At 39.0% G+C, this 27,935-nt stretch overlaps 1 protein-coding gene across 2 annotated transcripts in view; it reads right to left on the reverse strand.

The window, feature by feature from the left end:
- LOC126268006 (importin-7) overlaps positions 1 to 27,935 on the reverse strand; it is a 144,094-nt gene that overhangs the window by 13,009 nt on the left and 103,150 nt on the right. For both annotated transcript variants that reach the window (XM_049973391.1, XM_049973392.1), the window contains exons 21-22: positions 23,917 to 24,046; positions 1,710 to 1,853 (exon numbers count right to left, since the gene is read on the reverse strand). In XM_049973391.1, coding sequence (XP_049829348.1) covers positions 1,710 to 1,853; positions 23,917 to 24,046 — 274 coding nt within the window. The remainder of the gene's footprint in view (positions 1 to 1,709; positions 1,854 to 23,916; positions 24,047 to 27,935) is intronic.

Here is a 27,935-nt window from a genome sequence, read left to right on the forward strand (position 1 = left end):
AAACTCCTCCAGCAACATACAAAATGGCAGCACAGTGAAGGGCAGAGCTGCAATTTACCCTGTTTTAAGGACTATGAAACACTTTTTCCTTCAAAATATTGTCTCCAAAATTCAGGAGCATCTTGTACTCTAAATTAATATAAAAATGTACAGTATGTGATTTAAAATTCCCACCAGTCTTAAAAATGGTCATAGATTCGCTACTGCAGGAAACCTGTGTCTATCTGGGAAAAGTGCACCAATGCAATGGACATGAGTTGCAGGGATTAACAACCTTGCTAACACTGTCTGCCTCTCACCCCGACACCACAAACCCAGAACACTGTCTAACGTACGGTGCCTCATTGCCAGTGAACTTTAACTGAAAGCGATTTCTCTTATTGGTAACAGTAGAATAGTTTTGTTAGTAGCTATTTTCGTAATGGAAAAAAAATAAAAGGTATTCATATGATACAGGCTATAGAATGAGAGAAGATGATATTGTTAAATCTTTCCAGAAATGCAGCATAAGTAGCGCTCTCAATGGCAGTGAAGATTATCCTACATATGGAGAGGACAATGACAATGATGAAGAGCAAGGAGAAGGAGAAAGAGAAGATGAAGAAGAAGATTTTATATGTCAGTTCAGTTTTATAAACTGAAGATTTTTTTTTTTAGTCTGGCATTGCACTCTAATAATAAAAATGGTAAAATGTTATTTTCTTTAAAAAATACTTAACAATTAAGGCGCATAGTCTGTAAAATATGGTATACATCATTTCCATTAGGTGTATACACCACATATAGCTCAATGAAGCCACATCTCCAAATTTCTCCCTCTACCCCTGCCACTCAAGGTTGCAAACCTGCAGCAGCAGAGGCTCCACTACTCCCTCCTAGAACTGCACCTGACTGATACATAAAACAAAATTCATGACCATCCACTCAATTTTATTATCATTTCACTATTTTCATTACCACTTGCTTAATTTTCAATACTTTTTCATGACTTTCATGATCTGTGGATACCCTGGTACAGTACAGAAATGGCATGCTATCTTCTCCACTAGTCTGTGTATCTGCTGTTAGAATTCGCAGCAATCTCTGGTGTCCCATCATCAACACACTCTTGCACATGGTGATTGACTGATGATGGGTGCTTTTGTTACCCAAGACACCCATAATCACCACTAATAAGGTCTCATATGGAAAGATTAATGTCCCATGTGTCAAACACAAACAATATGGCCACTATATAATGGACTGAAATCTTACATCTGGCCCATCCTCTGCTTAACAGTCTCTCAAACTGCCAGCAGAAAGTCTGACATCATCTTTGACACGTGAAATGATGAACTATTCCATCCGCAATGGTGACAGGGTTGCTTTCTCTCCGGCACAGCAGATATCTCAAAATTTTAATCTCTCATCGGTGTGAACAGTACAGGTAACTGTAAAATTTACTACTGCGACATTGCTTTGCAGATGATTAGAAGCATAAAAATTTCACATACCTATGTTCCTATCGGTGGTATCTTTCAAACAAAATCTCTAGTGTAACATTAAAACAAACAACAATGGGTAGTGCTTCAATTTCAACCCTAGTTCTTTCACACGACACATCACTTGAAATACGATATTAAGCAGATTTCCTCTAGCTACCTAGAAATAAAACTAAATTTATTATTTTTTCAGGGAAAAATAATATTTAATAAGTATTTAATCCTCACCTCCACTCTGCTCTATCCTCTTACTCTCGGCTGCTGCCTTCCTCTGGTCTGCTAGAACCATGATTTCCTGGAGAGCCTTCTGTTGTTCAGTTGTCAAATCAGTAGTAAGAATTTGATACCATGTTGGATCACTGGCTTGAATATCTGAAACATTATGAGTATAATTTAAAGTAAATGTGCAAAACAGTAGTGAAGGGAAACAACAATGGAAGGCTAGGGTTTAACATCCTGATGACAACATCTTTAGAGATGGAGCAAAAGGTCAAATTGGATAATGAAGACAGCAGTGTCTTTTTCAAAATAACCATACTGGCATTTATGTTAATCAATGTCAGGAGAGGGAGAGGGGGGAGGGCAGGGGGGAGAGGGAGAGAGACCTGGGGAGGGAAATCTCCCAGGGAACTGTTCACATTGACTTGGAAACAACAAGATAAAAATGAACAAATGTGCTACAATTATCTTAATCCAAATCAATGAACCAGTTTTCTCCTGTTATTCTGGTCCAGTTTACAGCAAAATTAAATTCTCCTGCCTGGGGTGGGAGATAGTGACATGTTTATGTAGAACAAAGTAGATGATCACACTTTATCTCTTATTAGTACCCCTTGCATCTTTGAATTTCAAATATTTGTAACAAATTTCTTACATATAACAATGCTTAATAATGAAATTTCCATAAAGAAATACACTCAATGTTTATAAATTTTGATACACTGAATTCAAATATGACAATTTTTAAACTTTAGCTTCTATTTTCGTACTCTATGAGGTTTGTTACATCCTTATTTCTGTTTTTTAAGGTCACGTTTTCCTGTTATATCAAGAATTCCATCGAAGACACACAGGAATGCTGTGTTTTATGCAGCTACAAGATACATACACTGTAATGTGATGCAATGACCTTTACCACACCTTCAGCTATATCGATAGATGAATATGTGCTCTGCATGACGTTATGTCAGTATTTTGTTTGTAGCTAACGCAGTTGAGATTGCTTGCCTTCCTGATTTACTGCATAGAATCAAAACTGGACTTATGTCCCACAGATGTGGTAATAACGCCCAACAATGTTTGTTGCAAACAATATTGAGATAGGGGGCCAATGGTCGGAAATGAACATTTATCATGTTAGGGGCATACATAATGTGCACCGCATAACAACAATGTAGCACATAGTAATCATTTAAAGTGACGACCACCAGTCTCAAACGCCAGCCGAAGTGGCCGTGCGGTTCTAGGCGCTGCAGTCTGGATCCAAGCAGCCGCTACGGTTGCAGGTTCGAATCCCACCTCGGGCATGGATGTGTGTGATGTCCTTAGGTTAGTTAGGTTTAATTAGTTCTAAGTTCTAGCCGACTGATGACCTCAGAAGTTAAGTCGCATAGTGCTCAGAGCCATTTTGAACCAGTCTCAAAGCATGTATTGCAATGACGCACCCAGTTCTGCCGCACACTCTCAAAATATCCTGGGTGTCTGCTGTACACTGGAAAAGGCAGTAGGTAATGAACAGTATACACCCTGACCACCAAACAGACATACTGTACCCAACCTAGCTCATAGCATGTGAGTTATGCATCACACCGCTGCAGGATATAGTGGCCGTGAAACAGCACAAATGTACAGAGCACACTTTCCCAACAGGCATTATCCTAATTGGAAGAGGTTTATCACTGTGGATACTAACTTACAAGAGACGGGGTCATTTACACCACAGAGAGCAGGCCAAGGTTCCTGTCAGAGCCATTCCAAGCACCAGATTTTGAGAAGACTATGTTAAGACGTGTGGCAATAAGCACCTGTCAACTTACCTGTGAACCACACACTTGGAAGAATACAGTGGAGAGAGTACTAGTGGAAGCAGGTATTGCACACCGTGTGCAGTAGAGACGTATGCATTGTTGCGATACATGCACTGAACTGGCGAGCACTAGGACCGACAGATTTTGGGATTTTGAGCCCTGTATTCACTTCTGTCAATGGATTATCTATAACAGTGCTATCGCGCTGAACTTCATATAGTTGGTGTTGTTCACAGATGAGGCCTCATTCACCTGTGATGATGTTTTCAATGGCTGCAACAGCCATGCCTGGATTGACGACAATCCTCATGCCACCCACGCTGCTGGTCAGCAGCAAAAGTTCTATGAAAATACGGACACACATTTTCCAAGATCACCAAATATGCCACCTTATTTGCTGCCTCCCAGTTTGTCTGATCCACGTTACCTTGTGCTCCTGCGAGATGTGCTTCCATAATTCTTGGAGACTGTTGTCTGTGATAGATGTGGTTTCAACACGATAGTGCACCAGCCCACTCTGATTTTAATGTCGCGGCGGAATTTCATGTCCCTTTGCCACGCATGCACTGAGACTATTGGTCCTAACTTTAAACAATTACTAGCATCTATGTTGTTGCTGTTATGCAGTGTATGCTTGTTATATATTGCTACGCCTGCTTGGTGCCTCTGCTCAAAGGATTTAACAAGAAAAAGAAGAGCACCATACAATACCGTAATATACTAAGTGTGATGCAACCAGTACCTCATGGAGTGGGTCTTCCAGCATCATATCATCCAGTAGCTTCATGGGAGCCACTTGTAAATCTCAGTTCAATACTGTTATCACCAATATATGAGAAGCTTGGATTGATAAAGCCATCTGCAAATCAATGAATACGAGCAACTTGCAAGCATTTGAATACTTTCATGGAAAATTCGCTAGATTGGGCACTTAAAACATCAAGCTGGGGGTATTAATTGGTCCATAAATATGTATAAGGTCCCTGGAGACAAAAAGTTTGAGTGTATTCTCAGTCCTGATGAGCTGAACGTGTGGCAATGCCTTCAGAAAGTTACAACATTATTGGTGAGCAATAGAAGGGCTGAAAATTAAGTTGAACTTGTGAATCACCATCTATGCCTATGATAAACTGAAATGCAAAATGTCACTCAAAATGAACTTCATTCACATATCAACATTTTTCAAGCAGATTATGGGGCATTTAGTGATGATCACGTTGAGAGGTTTCACCAAAAAATCACAGTAATGGAACACTGATACAATGGAAGATTCAATGCTTCAATGTTTTCAGTCTTCTGCTGGACTTTGTAGAAAGATTAGCAACTTCCCTGTAAGCACCATGTGAAGAGAAAGAGTGTGCTGTACACAAGGTAGCTAATATTCTGTATGTATGTATACAGTGAAATAGGCAAAACTATAGGGCATGGATCCTAAGGGGCACCTTCAGCTATCAACTGGAACCATCACTATCACAATTAACATTACCATCAAGATGAATTAGATAAAAACTTAATTTCTACAGAGAACCATATAACTCCTAGAAAATGACTTTCCAAGGCTGCTATCCAAAACACACTCCCGTGATGGTGAAAAGGGAAAAATAATTAAATTGTCGAAGACTGAGGGTTCTCATCGATGCGATGGGCTATCTAGCACAATACTAAAGCACAGTGCTGCCTCTTAGCCCAATAATTAATCAAATTTGTAATTTTTTCTTACAGAAGGGTGAGTTTCCTTAACTATGTAAGTATTCAACAGTGAAACCACTTTACAAAAAAGGAGAAAAGTTGATGTAGATAATTTTAGATTTATTTCTATGGAAATGGTGAGGGTAATCTATCATTTTTGTTCACATAATTTGCTGTCAAATATTTAGCTTCCTTCTGGAAGTGGTTTAACAGCTGAAACTTCTATATTCTCTTTTCTCTGGGAGATGCTCGATGGATCAAACAAAAAGGAGCACACACAAGGTGTGTTGTTTGATTTAAGTAAGGCATTTGATTGTTTTTGTCACAAAACACTGCAGAAGTTGGACCATTATGGAATAAGAACAGCAGCTCACAATTGGTTTGCTTCATACTTTAGGAACAGACAACTAAAGGTCATTCCACACAGTAATGAGAACAGGCGCGATACAGAGTATGATTGGGGTAAGGTTCTGTGACCGTGCCTCAGGAGTCAGTGTTGAGCCCACAAATGTTTACATAGGCAATGTATCGAACAGTGCAATTCAAGACATAAATTTGTGACTTGTAGAAAATAAACTGATGCTAACACACAGCGAGACTCAGTTTTCACAGTTTATTGCACACAGTTCAACTGAAATTGAAATATTGATTTCAAAACTGGGCATGTGACTAGTAAGCCTGAACAATCCAAATACCTGTGTGTTCAGATAGAGAATAAGCTGTCATGGAAAGCCTATATTCAGGGTCTTATTCAAAAACTGAATGCTGCTATATTTTCCATTGGAACAGTATCTGGAATAAGTGATAGTCCAACACAAAAATCAAACTATATAGTTTATTTGCATTTGATTATGACGAGTCTAGGAATTTTGACACTGGCCTCTCAGAACAGAAGGAGCCAGCCTTCCTTCGTATAGACCTGAAATGCAAGGGTAACTGCTAAGAGTCACTGGAAAAAAATAAGCAAATTCCTTTGTTAAACTGTTGAATATGCTAGTATATACTCAACAGCTTATCTGCATAAAACTCTTGTAAATTTTGTTCCATGAGCATGGAGATTTGCTCTTCAATTTAATCCTACAGAACTAGACATGTAAAATAAAACAAGGCACCTATTAACATCCTTATAGATTGTGTGTGGGTGTGGGAGCAACTGCAGCTCAGACAGATGTCAGCGTGCATGTGCGTCGTTATGGGCACTCAATGGTGAGGTTATCAGCAATCCTACAAATATTAAAAGAAATGAATGTGCACGAAATGACAATTGTCATAACACAGTAAGGAGGAAACCTATAAAATGATGCTCATTCACTCACTCACAATTCACTTGGGTTGATCAACACAATCACTATTCTCATGCTTTAAGGCAATGGAGAGATGTTGAAAGGAGCTGTAATCAGGGACTAATACAGAAGTAAAACAACAGAGAACCTAGAATATAGGCACAGTAGAATGTGACTGGCTGACTGCTTACAAAAAAACCTAGGGAAGCCAGTCACTATGCTAATACATTAAGAACATCTGCCAAAAATTTTAGGAAACAAGTTGGACATATCACAAAACCTTTAAACTCTCACCACATAAGTTTGAATATTACTTAATATAGAGGACAGGCCTGCAGCTGCTCTCTGGTCCATAAATATGAGGTATGTCCACAAAGTAATTTCCATTTGTTTGAAAAAAAAGTAACATTTACAGATACAGAAAAAATGTTTATTGTACCAAAATCTACAACTGTTAAACTACTTTTCTACATGAAACTTCCTGGCAGATTAAAACTGTGCGCCGGACCGAGACTCGAACTCGGGACCTTTGCCTTTCATGGGCAAGGGCTCTACCAACTGAGCTGCCAAAGCACGACTCATGCCCCATCCTCACAGCTTTTCTTCTGCCAGTACCTTGTATACTACGTTTCAAATAGCATTCCACAGTCAAGTAGCCTTTCTAGAAAATTAAGTATTTAAAAATTTGTGATTTATAAAACAATAAAATTAAATTTCAGTGCAAGGAGAAAAATGCAAAATTCCCTGAGATTTTATGAAATTCCCAGAGATTTCCCTGATTTTTTTTTCCAGGTAAAATGTAATTCCCTGATAATTCCAAGAGACTCACACCCTGATCAGGAAGTCTGAACACATGAGGAATTCTGCAAGCATTGTTCATCTCACCTGCTACATCGCCCTCGAGACTGGATAATTTGGCATCTAATACAGTGAACTCTGGAGGCAACTGAAAATTGAGGACAAGAGCTGAGAAAACATCAGAGAACCAATGGAGTCTCCCTGATCCATGGGTAGAACTACATAGTTTTGGTCCTCATTTAAAACGTTGGAAAATATAGTAAAAACAGAAGCAGGTGTGCGGATTGACCTGCACTGGACAAAATCTAAAAATATTCTGGGCACAACAATAATCAGGGTGGCACTCAGTTAACCTGCTCCACACTACTCTAACACACACTGCCTCGTTGCCCATGAATAATTGGTAAAGAGGCATTCCATAGCTGGACAAGCAACAGTATGGTATGCTGGTGAATTGGGAGTGGCGAGGAATGCACACACCTGACACACAATGAGAAGCTGCCACTGGATGGTAAGTGGTGGATTGGAGTTCATCAGCCTCCGCGCATGGACTGGGGGCTGGTCCTATAAACATCTGTTGCCCGATATCCTCATTGCATACAGCATCAGTTATCTTCATATAAGGAGGCCTCTCTGACCCCCAGCTGCAATCGCACAAAGGCCCTATAAGCCGATATGCCCTGTCCATTCCCCACGACCTGTGGCTAACACACTTCAATATGTTCAGTACATTTAGGGTCTTTGCCTTCAGGTACTTGAAGTGTGTAACCACGACAATTTTGAGACAAAAATACAGCCCAGAAACTTAAGGGTCTTTACAAAACAAGAGTGGTGTCCGAGATATGCAAGTCAGATGAATTAACCTACAACCTCTCCATTTTAAGTTCCAGCTGACAACTCACTGTTGAAATAATGGTGGAAGAGGAGCAGAAGACTGTAAAATTGTCCACAAAAAAGGAGCGTTACTGTGGACATAATACTGTTAATGTCTATAGCTATGGCAAAGAGAGTAATACTTAAAATGCTGATCTGGGGATCACCATTCTCCTGCACAAAGCTATCCAACAGCAAATCACCGACTTTGTACCGAATAATGCATCTTGAGAGGAAGGACCCAATGAACATGTGGAGATGTTGACGAAAACTCGAATGGTGTAGCTGACTGAGAATATTGTGCCTTCAAGCAGAATTGTACGCCTCAGTGAAGTAAAAAAATTATCCCTACTCAATGCCTGATTTGTAGGAAAGTCTGCTGAATTTTTGCCTTAACGGGGTCAGGTTGTAGAATCTCCTGAATCCACACTGAGAGCATCTAAGGAGCCACCTGGTCTCTAATATCCAAACCAAATGATGTCAACCTTGTGCCCTAGGATCTTTCCTAAACAGCTCATTAAGATTATGCTTTGATAACTACTGTGACACATTCAATCCTTTACCTGGTTGAGAAGGGGATAAAATTGCCATCCACCACAAATCGGAGACTTGGCCTGTCAGCCATATCGAATTAAGACATTGTAAGAGTATTTCCTTGGATACCGTTTGCAAGTGCTGCAGCAAGTTTTAGCATATTTGGTAGCAACTGGACACCATATCAAGAGTGTCAGACAGCACTGAATACAGCTGCCACAAGGAGAATGGGCAATTATAAGACTCAGGATTGTTGGACCTTAAGTTCACCTAGCCCCTCTCTACAATAGCACAGTAGCAGCGGAACAGATCGTGGCTAGCATTAGCAGTAGTCATTGCAAAATGCTCGGCCGTCGTCTCAGCCATGTCTCTGAGCATTCTTTGGAGTCACCCATTTCAACGATGCTGCAATAGGTAACCAACTGCCTTTACCAGAACTCCTCCTGATGGCTTCCCATACTATTGTAGAACACGTGGAACGGTTGATGGAGTCCAAGAGTGCTTGCCATAACTTTTCTTGCTCTCTCTCTCTCTCTCTCTCTCTCTCTCTCTCTCTCTCTCTCTCTCTCCCCTATGATGTGATGAGTCTCATCAAAAGGCTGCGAGGTTTCCCACTGTTGGGAGGCACTTGAAACAGTTGCAGAGCCACCAAGGGGCAGGTCACCTCTTAAGACAACCAGAGGACTTGGAGATGGAGATGTCAGTGACACGGTGGATAACTGTATGATGTGATCCACCCAAACCTGGATACTGTTGCAGCAGTCTAACACAGCTGGCTGAACAGTGTCTAGTTGACTCTGTTGATCGTCCATCATGGATACATCTTTCCAGGGAGAGCTCTATTCAGTAGTGCAATGCAGTCACTGGAATGAAGGTCATCAATGTCTTTCCACTGAACAGTGTGTGCAAGGGCTGGTGGGCAGAAAAGCAGGTTAATGGCTGATAAAGCACTCAATAGCTGCACAGAAAGGAGTGGAAATGAGTGAGTGTGCCTGTGTTGAGGATGCACAACTTGTGAGGGGTCATGAAGGCCTCCAAAACCTGACCCATGGGGGCAACTCCCACAATACATGATGGGCAGAAGCACAGAGGCATTTCTGTGCTAGGAGTTTCTGTTCCTCCACATGAGTGTGGAACCCATTAATGTACCACTATACTATGGGAGCCATTTATGAAGGGGGCTGCACTTTCACCCTGTCTTTCTGAAGATGCGCAGTCTTGAAGTGAGTGGAGTGCCCTAGGTCACCATTAAGCTCCACAGACCAATCTCGAGAGATGTTTCGGGGAGTGATATCAACACTTGTCACGCTGCTTACTTCCTGTCTCCATGAGCAGATGATTTATTTTCACTTGGGGAGGCTTAAGAGCCACAACCACGTAGGTGATAGGGGCAGCACTTGATGGTGGACCAGCCTGAACCTTTGGAGGAACAGGGAGTTCCACAATGGAGGCTACTACAGCCTCAGCTGATGTTCTGGAAGGAGTTATGAGCTTTGAAGTAACTGAAGCATCACAAGTATATTGACAAATGCAGGTATTACTGGTGACACTAGCGACCACTGTCTGTTTAACAGCATCGGTTTTCTTAGTGTGTGTTAGTGTGTGTGTGTGTGTGGGGGGGGGGGGGGGGCAGAGCCTTATAGATCTTTTTAGCCTCACTATATGGGATGTGTTTTATTGTTTTGGTCTCCTGTATCTTCTTTCTCGACTCCAGAGAGGGTGATTCCCAAAGCAACTGACACACTTTGGAGGAGATTAAAATCTGACCCCTTCATAGGCAGCCTTGCCACATTTGCCTCAAGTGTCTTCCTTTTGCATCCTAGACTGGTGTCTCCAAAGTGTTGGCATTTAAACAGAGGACTGGGTTGGGGACATAAGACCATACACTTAAGCGAAGAAAACCTACCTTAACATGCTATGGGAATTCTTTAAAGGTGAGGACAGACAAGTCAGATTTGATCAGACCACCAATGCCATATTGAGCCCACTAAAATTTCAGGTTTGCTTTGGAGGTGTCCACTAGTTCCCTGCACTCCACAACACCTTTGCTGTTTTTCAGCATGGTGTGGAGTTCAGTTTGAACGGCATATTCCCCAAGGCTTTTGGCTTTCAGTAGGTTTGTCAATTGTCGGGAACTTGAGGTTCCAACCAACAGAGTCCCATTTCGCAATTGCTTAACAGATTTTAATGTACCTGCAATTATTCCTAAACCCTTTTAAATGTAGAATGTGAGACGTTTTGCAAAGCTTCCCCCTTTCCTTTTACTAAAAACACATTCGAACTAGCAGTATGCATTCTGTTACTATATGTACTAGAATTCTGAAATATTCCTGAGTCTGGAGGACTGGCTACTTGAGCCCTCTTGTTTAATTGGGTGTTGGTACCTACCAGCAACAGCAGCCCATCCATTTGTTGGAAGGAGAAAGAGAGAATTTTTAAGGTTCCATCTCGGTCCCATGAACAGCTGGGGAAATAAAACTCCACCTAGACAGAGGCGCGCATGTCTAGGTACGCCTTACGCAACTGATGGGTGACAGGTTCCCCAGATGTTACAAGCTAATGGTTGTTCCACCTCAACAGCCATGCATCTCATTAGCATGTAGCACGTCTTGATCTGTGTAATCAAGCTGAGATACCCTCTCCCTATGACACACAACGTTCCTCCACCATGCAATACAGTGGTCACTGAAGCATGCACATAGTTTACAGTGTCAGAGGTCTGGCAGTGATTACTAGTCTCCAGCTCAGGAATTTCACAATCACCAAGCAAATACTGAGCACAACACGTTTGTGAATGCTTTGAATCCAAGTTGCAGGAACTTACATATTTATCTGTGCTCTAAACTTTTATAATGTGGTTCAATAAAAGTGCTCTGCAAAACTCTAAAACAAGAGTTAAGACATTAATGCAGTCATCTGACAGAAAACACATCATACAACAAACGTCAAGCTACTGCTGGATAATCAATACGTAGATCACTGAAGACAAAGTCTACAATGTCATGGAACAGTAACGGAGCCTCACATATCAAAACAAACTCTCTCAGCCACTGATTGAATTTATTTAGTATTCCTTGTCGGACACTATCACATTTTCATCGTATTAGCAGCGTCAACAAAATATAAATGCCTCAGGATTTGCACCTAACAACAATACTAGGAAAAAGACAGATTGCCAGTCATTGTAAAGCTGATCCTTTGTGTTGCAGACAGACACAACAAACAGACCTTTACACATTATAGCTTTTGGCCAAAGCCTTCTTCTAAGCAAAGACAGACAGACAGACAGACAGACAGACAGACAAGACAGACAGACAAGACAGACAGACAAGACAGACAGACACACTTCATTCGCACATGACTGCTACCACCGGCAGTTCCAACTGAAAAGAGACTGTCACATGCATAGCAACTCAGAGCAGGGCAAGAAGGGGGAGGCGTAGCAAGGTGGGGATGAGGAACTGGCACTGTTTGGTGAGGCATACAGGGACTAAAGATGGCAGGACAGGGTTGACAGGTGCACCATTGCAAGGCTGTTTGGGAGAGAGAGGAGGAAAAATGAGGAGTGTAAAAGAGAGGAGCAGAGAAGGGGAAAAGACCAGTATGTGTGCCAGCAGAGAGCAGCCCACAATAAGGTTATGGGGTGGCAAACTGTGAGGAGGTGACAGGACAGAGGGGGTGGAAACAGAAGTGTGTTACCACAGTTTGTGGCCAGGATGGTTTCAGGAGTGCGGAATGTGTTTTAAGGATAACACCCATCTGCTCATTTTAGGAAAGCTGGTGGAGGTGTGGAGAATTCAGATGTCTCAGTGTGCATATCAGCCATTGAAATCAAGCATTTTATGTTCAGCTACATGTTGTGCCACATGGTGGTTTACGTTCCTCTTAGCCACAGCTAGGCACTGGCCATTCATCCTGGTGGACAGCTGGTTGGTAGTCATACCAAAATGAACCACAGCTGTCCACCAGGATGAATGGCCACCAACAAACTGACCAAGAGCAAAGAAGACCACCCTGTGATACAACATGTGACTGAACATAACATGCTCAATTCAATAGCTGCTTCTCAACCTGGGCCATCTGGATCTTCCATGCCATCGCCAGCATTTCTAAACTGCGCAGACAGGAGTTACCCTTAAACACATTCTCCATTCCCAAAATTATTCCAGTCTCAACCTGCAGTAATGTACTGTCGACACACTCTCCACCCAACAGTTGATGGCCCCTCTGTCCTACCACTTCCTTCATTTTCATGTCCCCCACCCAATTGTTTGCCACCCTCTGCCTACATACTCTACCATTCTTTCCCCTTCCCTGTTCCTCTCCTTTTCCACCCACTGTTCTTTCCCCCACACTGCACCTCTCAACGCTGTGCCTGTCAGTCTTATCAGGACAGCGCTCTTCTCTCCCTCCACCCTTACACTTTTATCCCTTCGCCACCCAACACCAGACTGCTGCTTACGTGACACTCGTTTTGTCGTCGGAGCTGCTGTTGGTAGCGGTCATGTTTGCAAGAGGTGTGCTTGGTTGTGTGAACAAGTGTTTCCTTTGCTGAAGAAGGCTTTGGCCAAAAGCTGCAATGTTTAACAGTATTTTCATTCTGCCTGTCTGCAACTTGACGCGTCATCTTTACAGTGAGTAGCAATCTATCCTTTTCCTAATATGGTTTAATGTTCCAACCTGAAGTTTCCAATGTTCAACATGCAACCAAGTATTAAACAAAAATATGTAACTATAACATTATGAAAAGTAAAGGTGCTACTCACCATATAGCAAAGATGATGAGCTGCAGATAGGCACAACAAAAAGACTGTCGCAAATAAAGCATTGAAGCCTTCACAGACCTTTATTATCTTCCCAACCTTGTACAACAACAACTCCCCCATGCTTCATCTTTCCCGTCTCCCACACCTCCCATGTCCTACCATCTGGCCACAGAGGAGCATTCCCCTTGTAACTCAGTAACACCCACGACTGGAGCAACTGAATTCTCCACCAGGGTTTCGACTACCATCCTCGTTGTGCTGTGAAATGAGAAACGTCCTGCCCACTATCCTTCACACCCCTGCCACAACGGTATTCTGCCGTCCACCAAACCTACACAATATACTTGTTTATTCTTACACAACCCCTGCTCTCAACCCCTTACCTCCTCATGGCTCATACCCCTGTAACAGACGTAGATGCAAGACCCGTCCCATACATCCTCCAACCACTACTTACTCCAGTTTGGTCATAAACATTACCTATCCCATCAAAGGCAGGGCTACCTGTGAACCAGTCGTGATCTACAAGCTAAGGTACAACCACTGTGCTCAAGCTAAGCTACAACCACTGTGCTGCATTCTATATGGGCATGACAACCAGCAAGCTGCTTGCCCACTTGAATGGCCACTGACAAACTGTGGCCAAAAAACAAGTGGACCACTCTGTAGCTGAACACGCTGCCAAACATGATCCCCTCATCTCAATGACTGTTTCACAGCCAGTGCCACATGAATCCTTCCCACCAACACCTGCTTTTCTGAATTGCGCAGGTGGGAACTTTCCCTGCAATACATCCTACGTTCCCATAACCCTCCTGGCCTCAACCTTCATTAGTCACTGTCCTCACCTGTTCAGCCCCTTCCCCGTTCCCATTCCAGCACTACGCAGCCATCATTCCACCATCACAGTCAGTCGTTTTACTTCTCTCCTTTTCTGCTACTTCCCTTCCCCTCCGTCTAACCTGCAGGACTACACTGACCGCCATCCCTACCCTACTATCCCCCCTCCTCCCTGCCCCAGCCTCCTCCTCACCTCCACCCATCATGCACTGGTGCTGCTCCTCAGAATGTGGTTTCAATTGCCTGGGACTGCAGTCTCGCGTGCATGCGCATGTGTAATTATGACCAAGGCCTTACTGGCAAAAAGCTTTATTTGTGACAGCCTTTTTGTTGTGCCTACCTGTGACTCAGCATCTCCACTATATGATGAGTAGCAATTTTTCTTTTCATAATATTGTTACCTTTCATCTTGGATTTTCCACTGTTTGATTTAACAATTAAATTAATCATATTTTTACAGAATCGTTACAATGAAACATGCACTACTAATTTGAGAACAGAGAGGTACCATATTCCTAGATTTCTTTGTTACAGTGCCACACAGCACACTTAACTACATACAGGACGTATACATGGATAAGGAAAAAAATTCCCGGTTTTCCCAGATGTCCCGGTTAAAAACACACACTTCTTTTTCTATGTTAAGTGACAGAATACTTTCTCTCCTAACAATGAAACTTATCAATTCTTGAAATGATTAATGTTTCATACATCAGCATAGAACTTCTAGGCACAACCATCATTAGTGTCGACACTGGAAAAGTATTAAGACTTAGAGGTGATGTCTAAATATTGTTCTGCATGTTCCTTGCACAAGACATATATTGCTGCAGGTAAAGAAACAGAACGGCAAGAAGCCATAAAGCTGTTTGTAGCAGAAATTATGCAGGCTCCAGCGGTGGAATGGAAGCTGTAGGTATGAAATTCATTTTCCATAGATCTTTGCAAAAGTATGGAGTAAGATACATACAGTATTTAGGAGATGGAGACTCTAGTGCTTTCAAAAAAGCCCTAGGGAAAAGATTGCACTATTGAGAAACTGGAGTGCTTATGCCATATTCAGAAGAGGATGGGTGGACGACTCCTAAGACTTGTTGCAGACAGTAAAGGCAAGTTACTAGAGGATGGGAAGCCACTGGGAGGTAAAAACAGACTAACAAAGAAGAGAACTGACAGCCTACAAGTCTATTATGGTGCTGCAATCAGAAGTAACCTCACAAGCTTGGACAGTATGAGGAAAGCAGTATGGGCCATTTGGTTTCATTACTTGTCGACAGACACTACACCTCAACATGGCCTCTGTTCTAATGAATGGTGCAAATTTTTGAAAAGTAAGAAAAGTGGGGAAGCTTATAACCCATAAAAATAATTTTCCTTATGAGGTTTCAATGGCCATTAAACCAACTTTTAGAGCACTTGCTTCACCAGAACTGCTACAAAAATGTCTGCATGGGAAAACACAGAACCCAAATGAAAGTTTCAATGCTCTTATTTTGAAAAGATGTCCAAAGACTGTGTTTGTTTCCAATTTGGTGGTGAAGATTTCTGTTTTGGAAGCTGCAGCAGTGTTTAATGATGGGAATGTGGCAAGACTTCACATCCTCAGCAAGTTGGGCTTTACAACTGGAGTCTTCACTGAGCAGATACTACAGATCATTGATAAACAAAGAATCGTGAAGGCGGAGACTTCAGTCCAGAACATACAAGAAATTGCTTGGCAAAGGAGCAGAGAAGCTGAAAGAGCTATAGAGAATGATGATGAAGAAATGGAATATGGATATGGGCAGTTTTAGCTAAGGTTTTCTGCTTTCAGGAACACATATACCAGAAACTGCCAGACGGATTGCAATGAAATTTGGCACACCTATTCTTTTACTTTGAAGCAATATTTAAGTGGAATAAAATTTTAATCGAGATATACACAGTTTTGTGGTTGATAATATATTGAAAAGTTTGCCTGTAAAAAATGTTCGAAACCAAAATATCACAGAAAATAATAGCATTAATTTACCAAAAAGTTACTGCACTTAATTGTACATCTATTAGTGTAGATTATTTTACCATTAAAAAATTTGCCAAATTTGTCTCGAAATTATGAAAAAGTGTACCTTAAAATAATAATCCAATGATACACAACATTATAGAATTTAAAAGGGAAACCAGCAGTGAGAATAACAGAAAACATGCTGATGTTTGGAACAGCATTTTATGTAAACAAAAAATTGTAGATAGTGTAACAGAATTTAGATCTAATTCAGAAAGGATGTCCATGTTAACAGTGAAGTGCAAGAATAAAAGTTACACCCTCATGAACTGCCATGAACCTATATATGCTGACAACAGAAGAAATCTTGAGAAAGTAAATAAATTCTGAGATCTTATAGAATCTGAAATTTCTATCATACCTAAAAAGAACATTAAAATACTTCTTGGTGACTTCAATGTGCAAATTGGGAAGGAAAAGAAATTTGGAACTATTGTAGGTGAATATCCAGCACACTCAGGAACAAACAGAAATGGTGAAAAACTGATCAACATGTGTCAAATGTTCCAGTTAAAACTCATGTCATGTCCACAAATTTCCGTAAATTGCTAAGAAAAGCCAAAACCTGGAGACATCCACATCCAAACCTAGGCGAATTTCAACTGGATCACGTAGCCATAACTAAATGGTACATCACGGAAATTATGAATGTTAAAATAGTCAGAAATGGGGAATTCGATTTCTTATCATTGTCTCTCTAAGATTAAAATAAAATTTCTCCCATCCAAACCAAAAAAGGGAACCAAGAAAGTGATCAGATACAACACCACTACAGCTAATATTACAAAAGAAAATATAGAAAAATTTAGAGAAGAAATTGAGACAAGAAGGTGATTGGCGTGCAGAGAAAACTTTAGGATTAGCCAAGAATAAAAAGACTACATGGTGGAATGAGGAGTGTGAAGAAGCACTAATACAAAGAGTTCAAAAATGGAGTAAATGGAGATGTTCAAAAAAGGAGGCAGACCTTGAACAATTCAGACAACAAAGAAAAGAAACGTAAAAAATAATCCACAAAATCAAAAGGAACTTTGAAAATCGTCAGCTTATTGAAATAGAAGAAGATTTCACCAAAAATAATTCTAGAAATTTTTACCACACCTTTAAACACACACTTAAAGGATATCAGGTACCAAGTATTTGTTTCAAAGATGAAAATGGCAAAATAGGATTAAATAATAAAGAAAATTGTGAAATTTTAGCAAATTTATTGAAAAGTTGTTAAACTGTCCAGTTCCAACAGATAAATTAGAATTTCCAGTGACATCTCAAAATATAGAGGAAGATTTCCCGCCAACAGAGCTAGAAATTCATGTAGCCATCAAAACACACAAAAACTATCAAGCAAGTGGTGAAGACTCCATTACAACAGAATTATTGAAGTAATCAGAACCAAAAATCATAAAGGATCTACAGCTGCTTCTTGAGAACATTAGGAAAACTGAAAAGATTCCACCCGCTACATAAAAAGGGAGACAAACAAAATGTCAGTCATTACAGAGGAGTGTCACTTCTGCCAGTGGCATACAAAATATTATCAAAAATTCTCCTCAACAGAGTGGTAGATACTTTAGGCAAACAACTAGGAGAATATCAGGGTGGTTTTCGAAAGGGAAGACCCTGTGCACAACAAATTTTTAACCTAAAGACAATTATTCGTCATACAATGTTAGTAGTGTTATTTATAGTTTTCAAGAAAGTATTTGATTGTATAGACAGAGAAACAATAGATAAGGTCATTAGAGAATTTGGTGTCAAATCAAAACTAGCAGACATAATTCGTTAAACACTAACAGGTACAGTATCTAAAGCCAAATTTACAGGAGAAGTATCTAAACCTTTCGAAATAAATACTGGTGTTAGACAAGGTGATGGTTTATCACCTTTACTGTTTAATTGTGTTCTAGAAAAAATTGTAAGGATCTGGAATTTGAGCTAAAAAAAAAATCACAGAATTGAACCAATAACTCTGTGAAGGAAAACAAATGGGATTAAGGTAAACTGCTTGGCTTTTGCAGATGATTTCGCAATACTTTCAGAAAACCTGACAGAAGCAGTAACTCAAACATTCTGGAAAAATTAGCAAACAGAACAGGTCTCAAAATTTCAGCTGAAAAAATTCATGACAAATATAAAAAAAAATAGAAACAGAAATAGGTAAAATAGAGGGAGTAAATAAATTTAAATATTTTGGAGCAACTATACAACAGAATGGACTAGAAAAATCTGCAGTAGATGTAAGAATTAACAAAATGGAAGGAGCATATGGTTTGACCAAAAATATTTACAACAAGAAATGTTTATTTAGAAAAACAAAACTAAAACACTACACCACAGTGGTACGATCAGAATGTTTACATGGATCTGAATGCCTAACGATAAACTATAAGGTGGACAAACTAGAGGTACTGGAAAGAAGGATTATTGGAAAAATAATGGGTGCAATGAAAACTGCAGATGGTTGGAAAATAAGAAGTAATGAGGAGATCTACAAAAATATAGAGAAAATATCTGAAGCAATGGCCAAATGAAGATTAACCTTTTTTGGACATCTCTACCGAATGGATGGAAATAGACTAACAAAAGAAATACTCCTATATTTCTGGAAGAAGAAATCGACAATAGCATGGATTACAGAAGTAAGAAAAGGTCTTGAAAGAAACAATATAAAAGAATCAGAAATAGCAGAAAGAAACTGTTTTAAAAACAAAATACTAAATTTGGAAGGCTTTCCAAAGCAGAAGAAATAAAAAATCGGTAACAACATGGACAGAAGGAAGGAAGATACTCCATGGGGGAGGAAATGAGGGAATACTGGAAAAATAGGAAACAACAACAAAGGAAGAAGAGGAACTGAAGTTGTTAACATGATCCTAGTTGGTCAATACTATTGGAAAAAAAAAAAAAAAAAAAAAAAAAAAATTAATATCAAAATTATCTCACTGCATTAGATTGTTATTCTGAATTTTTTTAAAAAAAAATCATATTAGATCTCTATACATAAGTGTGCAAAATTTCAATGAGATTGAACAAAAAATGGCAAAGATATTGATTTACAAAAATATCAGTGCAAGACTGCCACCGTCTCCTCTTAATCCTATTTGATACTGACGCCATACCGCACAGCAGTACCCTAGTAGAGGATGGAATTGATGGACAGGATGTCGAATACAGGAATGTATGTTTGTGGTTCCCCCGCCTCCAAAGGCACAAACAGTCTTCTAACCGAGGTTTACATGCAGCATATGCTTGCAATGAAGCTACAATGAGAATCAAACACTCTGTGATTTAAGAAATTCAAGGCGTATTCACACTTATAACATAATTCGTCGTTCACGCAATGAAATTTACTTTGAAAATAACATTTATCAACCAACATTCACAATATTTTCCCACGACCTGTTAGAATTTGTTTCAGCAGTTGTCAGAGAGCGCCAGAAAACTGTTACTACACATGCACTGCTACAATGATGTAGGAAGCCCACATGTTCCTACATTACGTCATAAGTGGAACAAAACATCAGAGGACACTCTAAGAGCATCAGAATTTTGTAAACCAGACTAAAATGCATAATTCGGCTAAAAGTGCACATTCATATGTCCAGACTCACAAAAAAGTAGGCCCCGACCTGATATTAAGCTTTTCAGTGCGGTTTTCGGGCTGAAAATTTTCTTGCAGTACCAGTACTATATTGTCTCATGTTTGGTTCTTTATTATTGAATAGCACCACACACAGAGATAAAAACGGACACTTGCAATTCAGCAAACAATTGACAGTAGCCACTACTGTGGAATGAAACACTTTGTTTCAAATAAATTGACTGCCTCTGTGGAAAAGATTAATAAAATCCAAATTTCTTTAGCAAATCGACAAAAGTAACTTCAGTGTTCTGCAAGGCTTTACTCACAAAAACCTGGAAGTAATATAAAATCGAGAAACTAGAACTAGTAAAATATTTTAGCAGCATGTCAATGTATTTTAATTCACTTTCTAGCCTTCAGCCAAAGAAATCCGTTTTGTTTTCATTTGATGTGAGAGTTGTAAATGAAGAAGAAACAGGGGTCATGTGGAGATTACCACTGTCTCCAATGCAACAGACTGCTCTGTGCATGTGCAAATCTGGCAGCTGGGTCTTGCCAGAAGAATTTTTCTGACTACTGTCTGGCTGCTTGTTGCTACTGCTGATACAGCTAACAGCCATACTTCAAGTAATTGCAAGTGGGAGCAAGTACTGCTCATACATGACTCAACTGCGTATGCGCAAGAGCCCATTGGCAACTGCTCAAATGAACCTAATGTAAACCATTGTGACGTCACGGTCATCGGAAGAAGTTTGCTGTTATGAAGTATTGCACAGTCTTCGTCCTAAAGCCCTTGACACATTTGGGTGTTGGCAAACATTTCTGTGAGCACTGTGTTTTGTTGTTGGAAATGGTGCATATCCTTTGCAACCTAAGTTTATGTTGGTTTTCTTTCCCTTGTTTATGTTTCATTGCTGCAGTATTATTCTGCAGTAGTGGGCTAAAGTAAAACTCTTTGTTAAGAGTACCAGTTCTTACCAGTCCAAATTACAAAAATTTAACTGAAAACTAAAGCAATGAAAAATACCCAGGTTTTTCCTGAATAAAGAAATTCGAGTTGATCTAGGGCATATACACACTGAACTATTATCAGGAGTGTCTCGTAGGAAAGTGAGATGGGTCTCTCTCGGCAGCATGTTCTAAATAATAATAATAATAATAATAATAATAATAATAATAATAATAACAATAATTAATAAAGTAAGTTACTGCTGATGAGTAGGAAAAAAAAAATCGTGTAATGCTTGAATATAGTATCATTGGTAACACAATAATGTCAAATATGTAGATGCAATGTTGCAAAGAGACATGAAATGCAACAAGCACGTAAAGCCTGTGGTAAGAAGCGGAATGGACACAGTTTATTGGGAGAATTATAGGAAAATGTAGCTGACCTGTAAGAGACTCCTCATAAACGACATTTGTGTGGCCCCTTCTTGAATACTGCTTGAGTGATTGGAATCTCCTCCAGCTCACATTCAAAGAAAACAATGAAGCGACTGAAATGAATGCTACATTGATGGTAAGGTTCAACCAACATGTGAGTATTATGAAAAGGCTCTGAACTCCAATGTGAATTCCTTGAGGGAACATGTTCTTTTCACGAAACATTACTGAGAAAATTTATGGAACTAGGAATTGTGACTCACTATCCAACAATTCTACTGACACCAATACACATCTCCCATTAGGGCTGCGAAGACAAGGGAAATCAGGGCTCATATGGTAGCAAACAGATAGTCATTTTTCATTCACTCCATTTGCAAGTGAAACAGAAAATGTAATAGGTAGCAGTGGTACAACATACCCTCCACCCTGCACCCTATAGTATCTTGTAGAATATGCATTTAGATGCACAAGTGTGTGTGTCATGAAGAATAGCCAAGGAAACCAGCATAAAAAAGTTACGGATTTATTTCATTTGGAGGTAAACATATAGATGCACCCATAATGATAACTTTCAGAATGAAACTACGGGAAGATGGACAGAATTCCTATTGTGAAATAATGTTCAAGTGTTCTTAAGAAGGCCTGTTGAATTTTTAAGCGACAAAAGTGAAGACTGATGAACCCGTGATGCATTTGGCCGTAAGAAATTAGTTAATGTTATCAAGCAACAACCTAACACTGCACTCCGAAAAGAAAGGTGTCCTTAATTAAAGAGATATTTGTGTCTACTAAAATTCGCTAATAAACTTCCATCTAGATAATTTTCTCAATGAATATACTCCACCAACATTGTTATTCAATGTCTGAGCTCATTACTCTATTATCAGTCTACACTAGTTGGACAGAAATAACTCTGCACTAATGCTGTGTGGCTTTTCTCACAACTGAGAAAGATAGAATTTGACATCTAATATTAACAGGACGCACAGAGTAAGTCTTACTAGAACTGCTTGATACATGTCAAGAGGCACTAAAGCGCTGCCACAATAATTGCCATCTACCTCTTGTTAAAGCTTGTCTACAGAGAAAGTGGAGTACTCAAAGACAGAATACATTTTTACCTGCAGTGGTCAGCAATAGTGAAACGGATAACTTGCTGAGCTCAGCAGTTCAATTAACAACTGATGATTTTCTCAATTATGTCATTACTGCAAACTTCTTTAATACAACAATTTACTGACACTTTGTAGTGGACCACTGGTAACAGTGTGCATATGATGTTAAGAACCTGGGTTGGTGAAACTTAATTACAAAGTTTTAACATCTCAACTAACATGTAATTTAATTTAATTATACCATTTTCTACTAATGGATATACTACTACATCAAGATAATACACTATTTTCATATGTTAAAAATATGGTTCAGATTGGTGTTATTTGGATTGACCACAACATTCAAATCACATTTATGGCCAATATTTTCGCAAAATATCTCTTATTATTATGCAATTGAAGATTAAAAATCATTATATTTAATGATTTGGTCATGTAATCGAAAATGCTCTGATGTTGGCTGAAGCTCTGGTAATGTCACAGACTAGGAGTAAGAGAAAAGTATACATGATTTACTAGAGCATTAGCTGAAGTTACTAGGTTTTTACGTACTTTTTCTGAAAATAGTTTAGCTATTTAGTGATAGAAAATGCATTTACAACTTTTAAGAACCAATAGAAAAATTTTGTAAATGCTGAAAGTGGAAACTCCCACAGAAATTGTTGCCTTTATGCTCCAATCACTTAGAGTAGCGATATGGGCAAGGACAAGTAAATGAGTCTATACCTTCTAGATAGATTCTTTATTATCAGTCATGCAATATGACCCAAAGCACAATAAAATTGTTCTTACGTGGTACACAGAAGAAGTGCAACAGGAAGCAGGCGCTCTATGGCGGAACGGATAGTGTGTGTTACTACGGATACTAAGTTAATGGGTTCAAATCCTGGAGGGGGTCATAAATTTTAAAAAGTTTTACACGAAACATAAAAACAATATTGGTAAGAACTCATTGTAGCAGTTGCTTCGATGGTGGTACGTGTTGCATGTAGTTTCATATTAATCTTAGTCTGAGAAATGGACAACTGAGGGTAAATGCAACTACCCTGTTTACCAACAATTACCTTTCTTTCGAAACCTTTGCTGATAGTGAAGATATCACACCATACTCCCACAGTACAAAGACATGTAGGACAATGAGGTCTTTTATGCAGAAAAATATAAAGTATGTACAACATGCAGGTAATACAAACGTAAGGCCTGTGCTGTTTGTTAGTATAAGCTAACATGACTCTAATGAAGTGTTTTAGCAGGCTTTCAAATTATTCTGTTTTTATAAAAGAACACCAAAATTAGAGAAGAAAAAAAAAGACATCTTATGAGCATAAAATGATATAATTAACCATTTAAGACTATTTCCAGGAACAGTCAAACACCCTATTTCTAATGGTGTATTTTCCACTAATCTGCGTATCATCATGGAAGAAGAAGAAGAAGAAGAAGAAGAAGAAAAAAAAACCTTGGAATTCAAAGCCCGATATGTTAACAACTTACTCTGCATTACTTCCTTAAAAACAATGTACTCGTCTACATCACAGTTCTCTTCATCAAGTGGAGTAGTGTAGCTTTCAAGCGCAGTCTCTTCATTTGCTTCAAATTCATCATCACTGTCAGAGTCATCATCCTGAAAATAAAAAGAACAATGTGCATATGATTAAAAAAGAGATTATTCCATACAAGAACAAAGTCTCGGGTAGAATAATCATCCACTGAATTACAAGTCTGTCTCTCTCTCTCTCTCTCTCTCTCTCTCTCTCTCTCTCTCTCTCTCTCTCTCTCACACACACACACACACACACACACACACACACACACACACACACACACACATTTTCAAAATAAGAATTGTACGGTAAGATGGTTAAGTTTTCCAGGTTATGTGCAACTGCTTCTACACTGTGAGTGGCCGTCATTGCCCAACTCGCTCCTAAAATTTATTTGTTTCTTTCAAATTTAAGTTTGCACTGCAGTACCAGACAGTGTTTGTGCAATCATTGAGATATCAAACAATATGTTTGTTATTACTGTATAGCACTGCAGAACATACAGATGCACAAAGTGTTTCCAGATTAATGTTTACATTTGACAACAAGATGGTAGTACTTTGTGACCTGTAAATCTAGGGACTGGGAACGTCTTCAAAACAATGCATCTTTTTGTCTGCTTGTTTGCATCATAGCCACTTAGAAAATATTATTAATAATCTCATTTCTTCATGATGTGCCCATATTCCCACTGATGTGTTAAGGTACAACTGACTCCTCACCATTTGCAACTATAAAGGAAGTGGCTTTAGATCTTTAGTAGAAATGTGTTCTTGTTGGACTCAGTATTCGTAAAAATTTGCAGCTTTAAAGCTTTTCTTCAGAGATCGTATTCCATGTCAAAACAACTAATTTGGGACCATTTTTCCGCTCAACCACAAAGGATTTCAATGAAATTTTATGTGAATTTTCACACGTGTCAGTTCTTCACAGCAATACTGGTAAAGATACAGTCACTTGTTTGACTCCATGCACAACTTTGCACAGAGAAAACATGAATTTCTGGTGACTAAGCCATCATATCTCAGGCAACATTTTGTTGAAAGAAATGAAATTTGACCTCCATGTAGAAATTTAGCTGATCTCTTAAGAATAATACTGAACAAATTTCGCGAGTCATATTCAGCCAGAAAATTTTATACTGAAACACCGAAAGAGTCGCCAGAAAAAATATCAAACTTTTGTTTTTTATATCTTGAGGACTAACAGAGAAGATGAATGTGAAACTTGGCATATAGTAACCTAACAATCCAAAAGTTCTCAGCTATGAAGTATTATTAACGTACCTCTTTCCACTGCTGAATAAATGAAGTACAAAGTTGATGATTTTGTAAAAAGATAAAAATTTTCAAATTGGGTAAACAAATGCTGAACATGAAACTTAAAAAGCAATAGGTCGGTAGCACAAGGATGTGGAATGCAAAATTCCATTTACTTACTACTTTCCAATGCTCTAGAAACTCAAACAGATGATAGTTTTCATGAAAAGGTGAAAATAGGGTATATTTAACACTTCTTTTACAAGTACTGTTTTCTATTAAAGTTCATCCAAAACAACATGTTTTAACCCCACCCCCTAAGCAGTGGGTTTAATTTCCAACAAGTGCTATTAATGCTATGTAAATTGAAGCAAACTAGCCAGAAAAATCACACTGTGAATAAAACTTTAACATTGGCTTCTTATATCTTGTTGATTAAATGTATGATAAATGTGAAACTGTGGACAACAACAACTTAGTACAATAAGGTTTTCCAATACACAATCTCATTCATGTTCTGTTTTCTAAATTTCTACAAAATCACTTAAAACTTTATTTTCGTAAAAGCTACAAAAATAGGTGACATTCAATTTGCTTTTAGAAAATGTTTTTTCCATAACTGATTTCAAACTAATCACAATTGGAAAGAGCATGTTTTCAAGCATTCAGAAAACCAAGTTTGATTTGCAATGTGCACTAACATTACCTGAAAATGATGGGAAACTTGGAGGGGAATGAAATAACAGGATATGTTGCGGCAACCTGTTGCCCTTCTGTTTGTTGAAAGTTGTTTTTATTTTTAAATTGACAAGTAATATCACACTATATTGCACTGGTCAATGGTGTCGTCGTCACAAACCATTGAAGAATATGAATCATCAACCCCATCACCATAAGGGGGGCATGACCAGTAGCTGTGCAATATCAACAACAGGGTGGGTTTCTTCGGCCAGGTCCCCAAGCCTGTAATTTGGTTTCTTAACGCAAGTTCCAAAGCCTTGCCGTGATACCTGTCTACTTACAAAGCCATTTGTTAAATATATTATTTCCAATTCTTAAATTTATGAGAGTATCCCACACAGGCAGCAAACAAAAAGTAATATCAATTTTCATTTTAAACTTAACATTGCAACATTAATGACCTATCAAAAAACACAATGATACACTAATAAAATTTATGCATCCTCAAGGCCAGGGTCTCATTTTATTGGTCCCAAAAGTCATGATGCTAGCTGGTTAGCAGAACAACAATTCATTTCCAAGTTCCTTGTTTGTTTAATATCGAGATGTGGCTGCGAGTATTAATTTAGAGAAAATTAGCTGCAGAGAGCAACTCAAAAACGCCGAAAAATGTGAACTGTAGTGTTGATAAGTTTAAAATCATAACTGATATTACTGGTTGCTTGCTGCCTACATGAGATATTCCCACAGGTTTAAGAATCTGAGATAAGGTACTTAGCAAACAGCTTTGTAAGCAGACAGGCACCACAACAAAGCTTTGGAACCTAAATTAAGAAATCAAATTACAGGCTTGGGAACCTGGATGAAAAAATCCACCCTGTGGCTGGTATTGCACAGTTAATTAATGTGGCCTCTATGGCAATGGGATTGACAATTCAAATCACATGCATCGAAACATGGACAACAAGGTGTTACAATATAGCCTGTTAGCGCATTCCCCAAATGTGTCTGTCACTTTCAGTTTTTGTTGGTGCACACTGGAAATCTAATGTGATTTTCTGATGTCTGTAAACATGCTCTTTCCAGGTGTGATTAGTTTGAAATCAATTATGGAAAACAGATTTTCTAAAAGGAAACTGAATGTGGTCCGTTATTGTAACGTTTATGAACGTCATGTTTGAATTGATTTTGTAGAAATTTAGAAACTGGCATGTGAACGAGACTCTATACTGGAAGATCTTATGTTACTAAGTAGTTGTGTCCTTCGTTTCATGTTTATCATGCCCTTAATCAATGACATATAAGAAACCCAAGTTAAAACTTTACTTGCAGTGTGATTTTTCTGGCTAACATCGGCCCATGTCGGAAATTAAACCCACTGTTCTGGAGGAGGAGGAGCACTTAAAACGCCTTGCTTCAAATGAAACTGGTTTAGAAGCTTTATAGAAAGCATAATTTGTAAAAGAAGTGTCAAATATCCCCTATTTTCACATTTTCATGAAAATCACAATCTGTTCAACGAATTTTTTAATTATTAGAAAATAGCAGGTGAATGAAATTTTGTATACCACATTCTTATGATACCGACTTATCGTGTGTTAAGTTTTACGTTCAGCATGCATTTACTATACGAGATACAAGGGTTCAAAGTTCGCATTTGTTTCGTGCTGTGATTTTCACGCCCAACTTTGTTTCAAAGTATCTAGCTCTGCGAGCCGGCATTGGACAATCAAATACACTTTTTTGGTAGTTAAAACCACAGTCTTTCTAACTAGCGCAGTTCGGAAAGTTTTAAAAAACAGTTCCTGCAAAATCACGTTGTAGGTACCGCAACTGTACCAATGTTCAACGGGGAAAAGTGCGAATGTTCATATAAAATTTTAACAAAATCTTATGGTCGAGCTGATGTGGAATGACTTAACAGGGGATGGTCTCACAATGGCGGTAATGACTATCATGACTTCACTCACACATGTGTCTATCTTCTGTGTATGTGTAAGTAAAGTTAAAGCAGAATGTGTATATGTAT

The sequence above is a fragment of the Schistocerca gregaria genome, chromosome 4 (genome assembly GCF_023897955.1).
Source record: "Schistocerca gregaria isolate iqSchGreg1 chromosome 4, iqSchGreg1.2, whole genome shotgun sequence".
In the NCBI taxonomy this organism is placed as follows: Eukaryota; Metazoa; Arthropoda; class Insecta; order Orthoptera; family Acrididae; genus Schistocerca; species Schistocerca gregaria.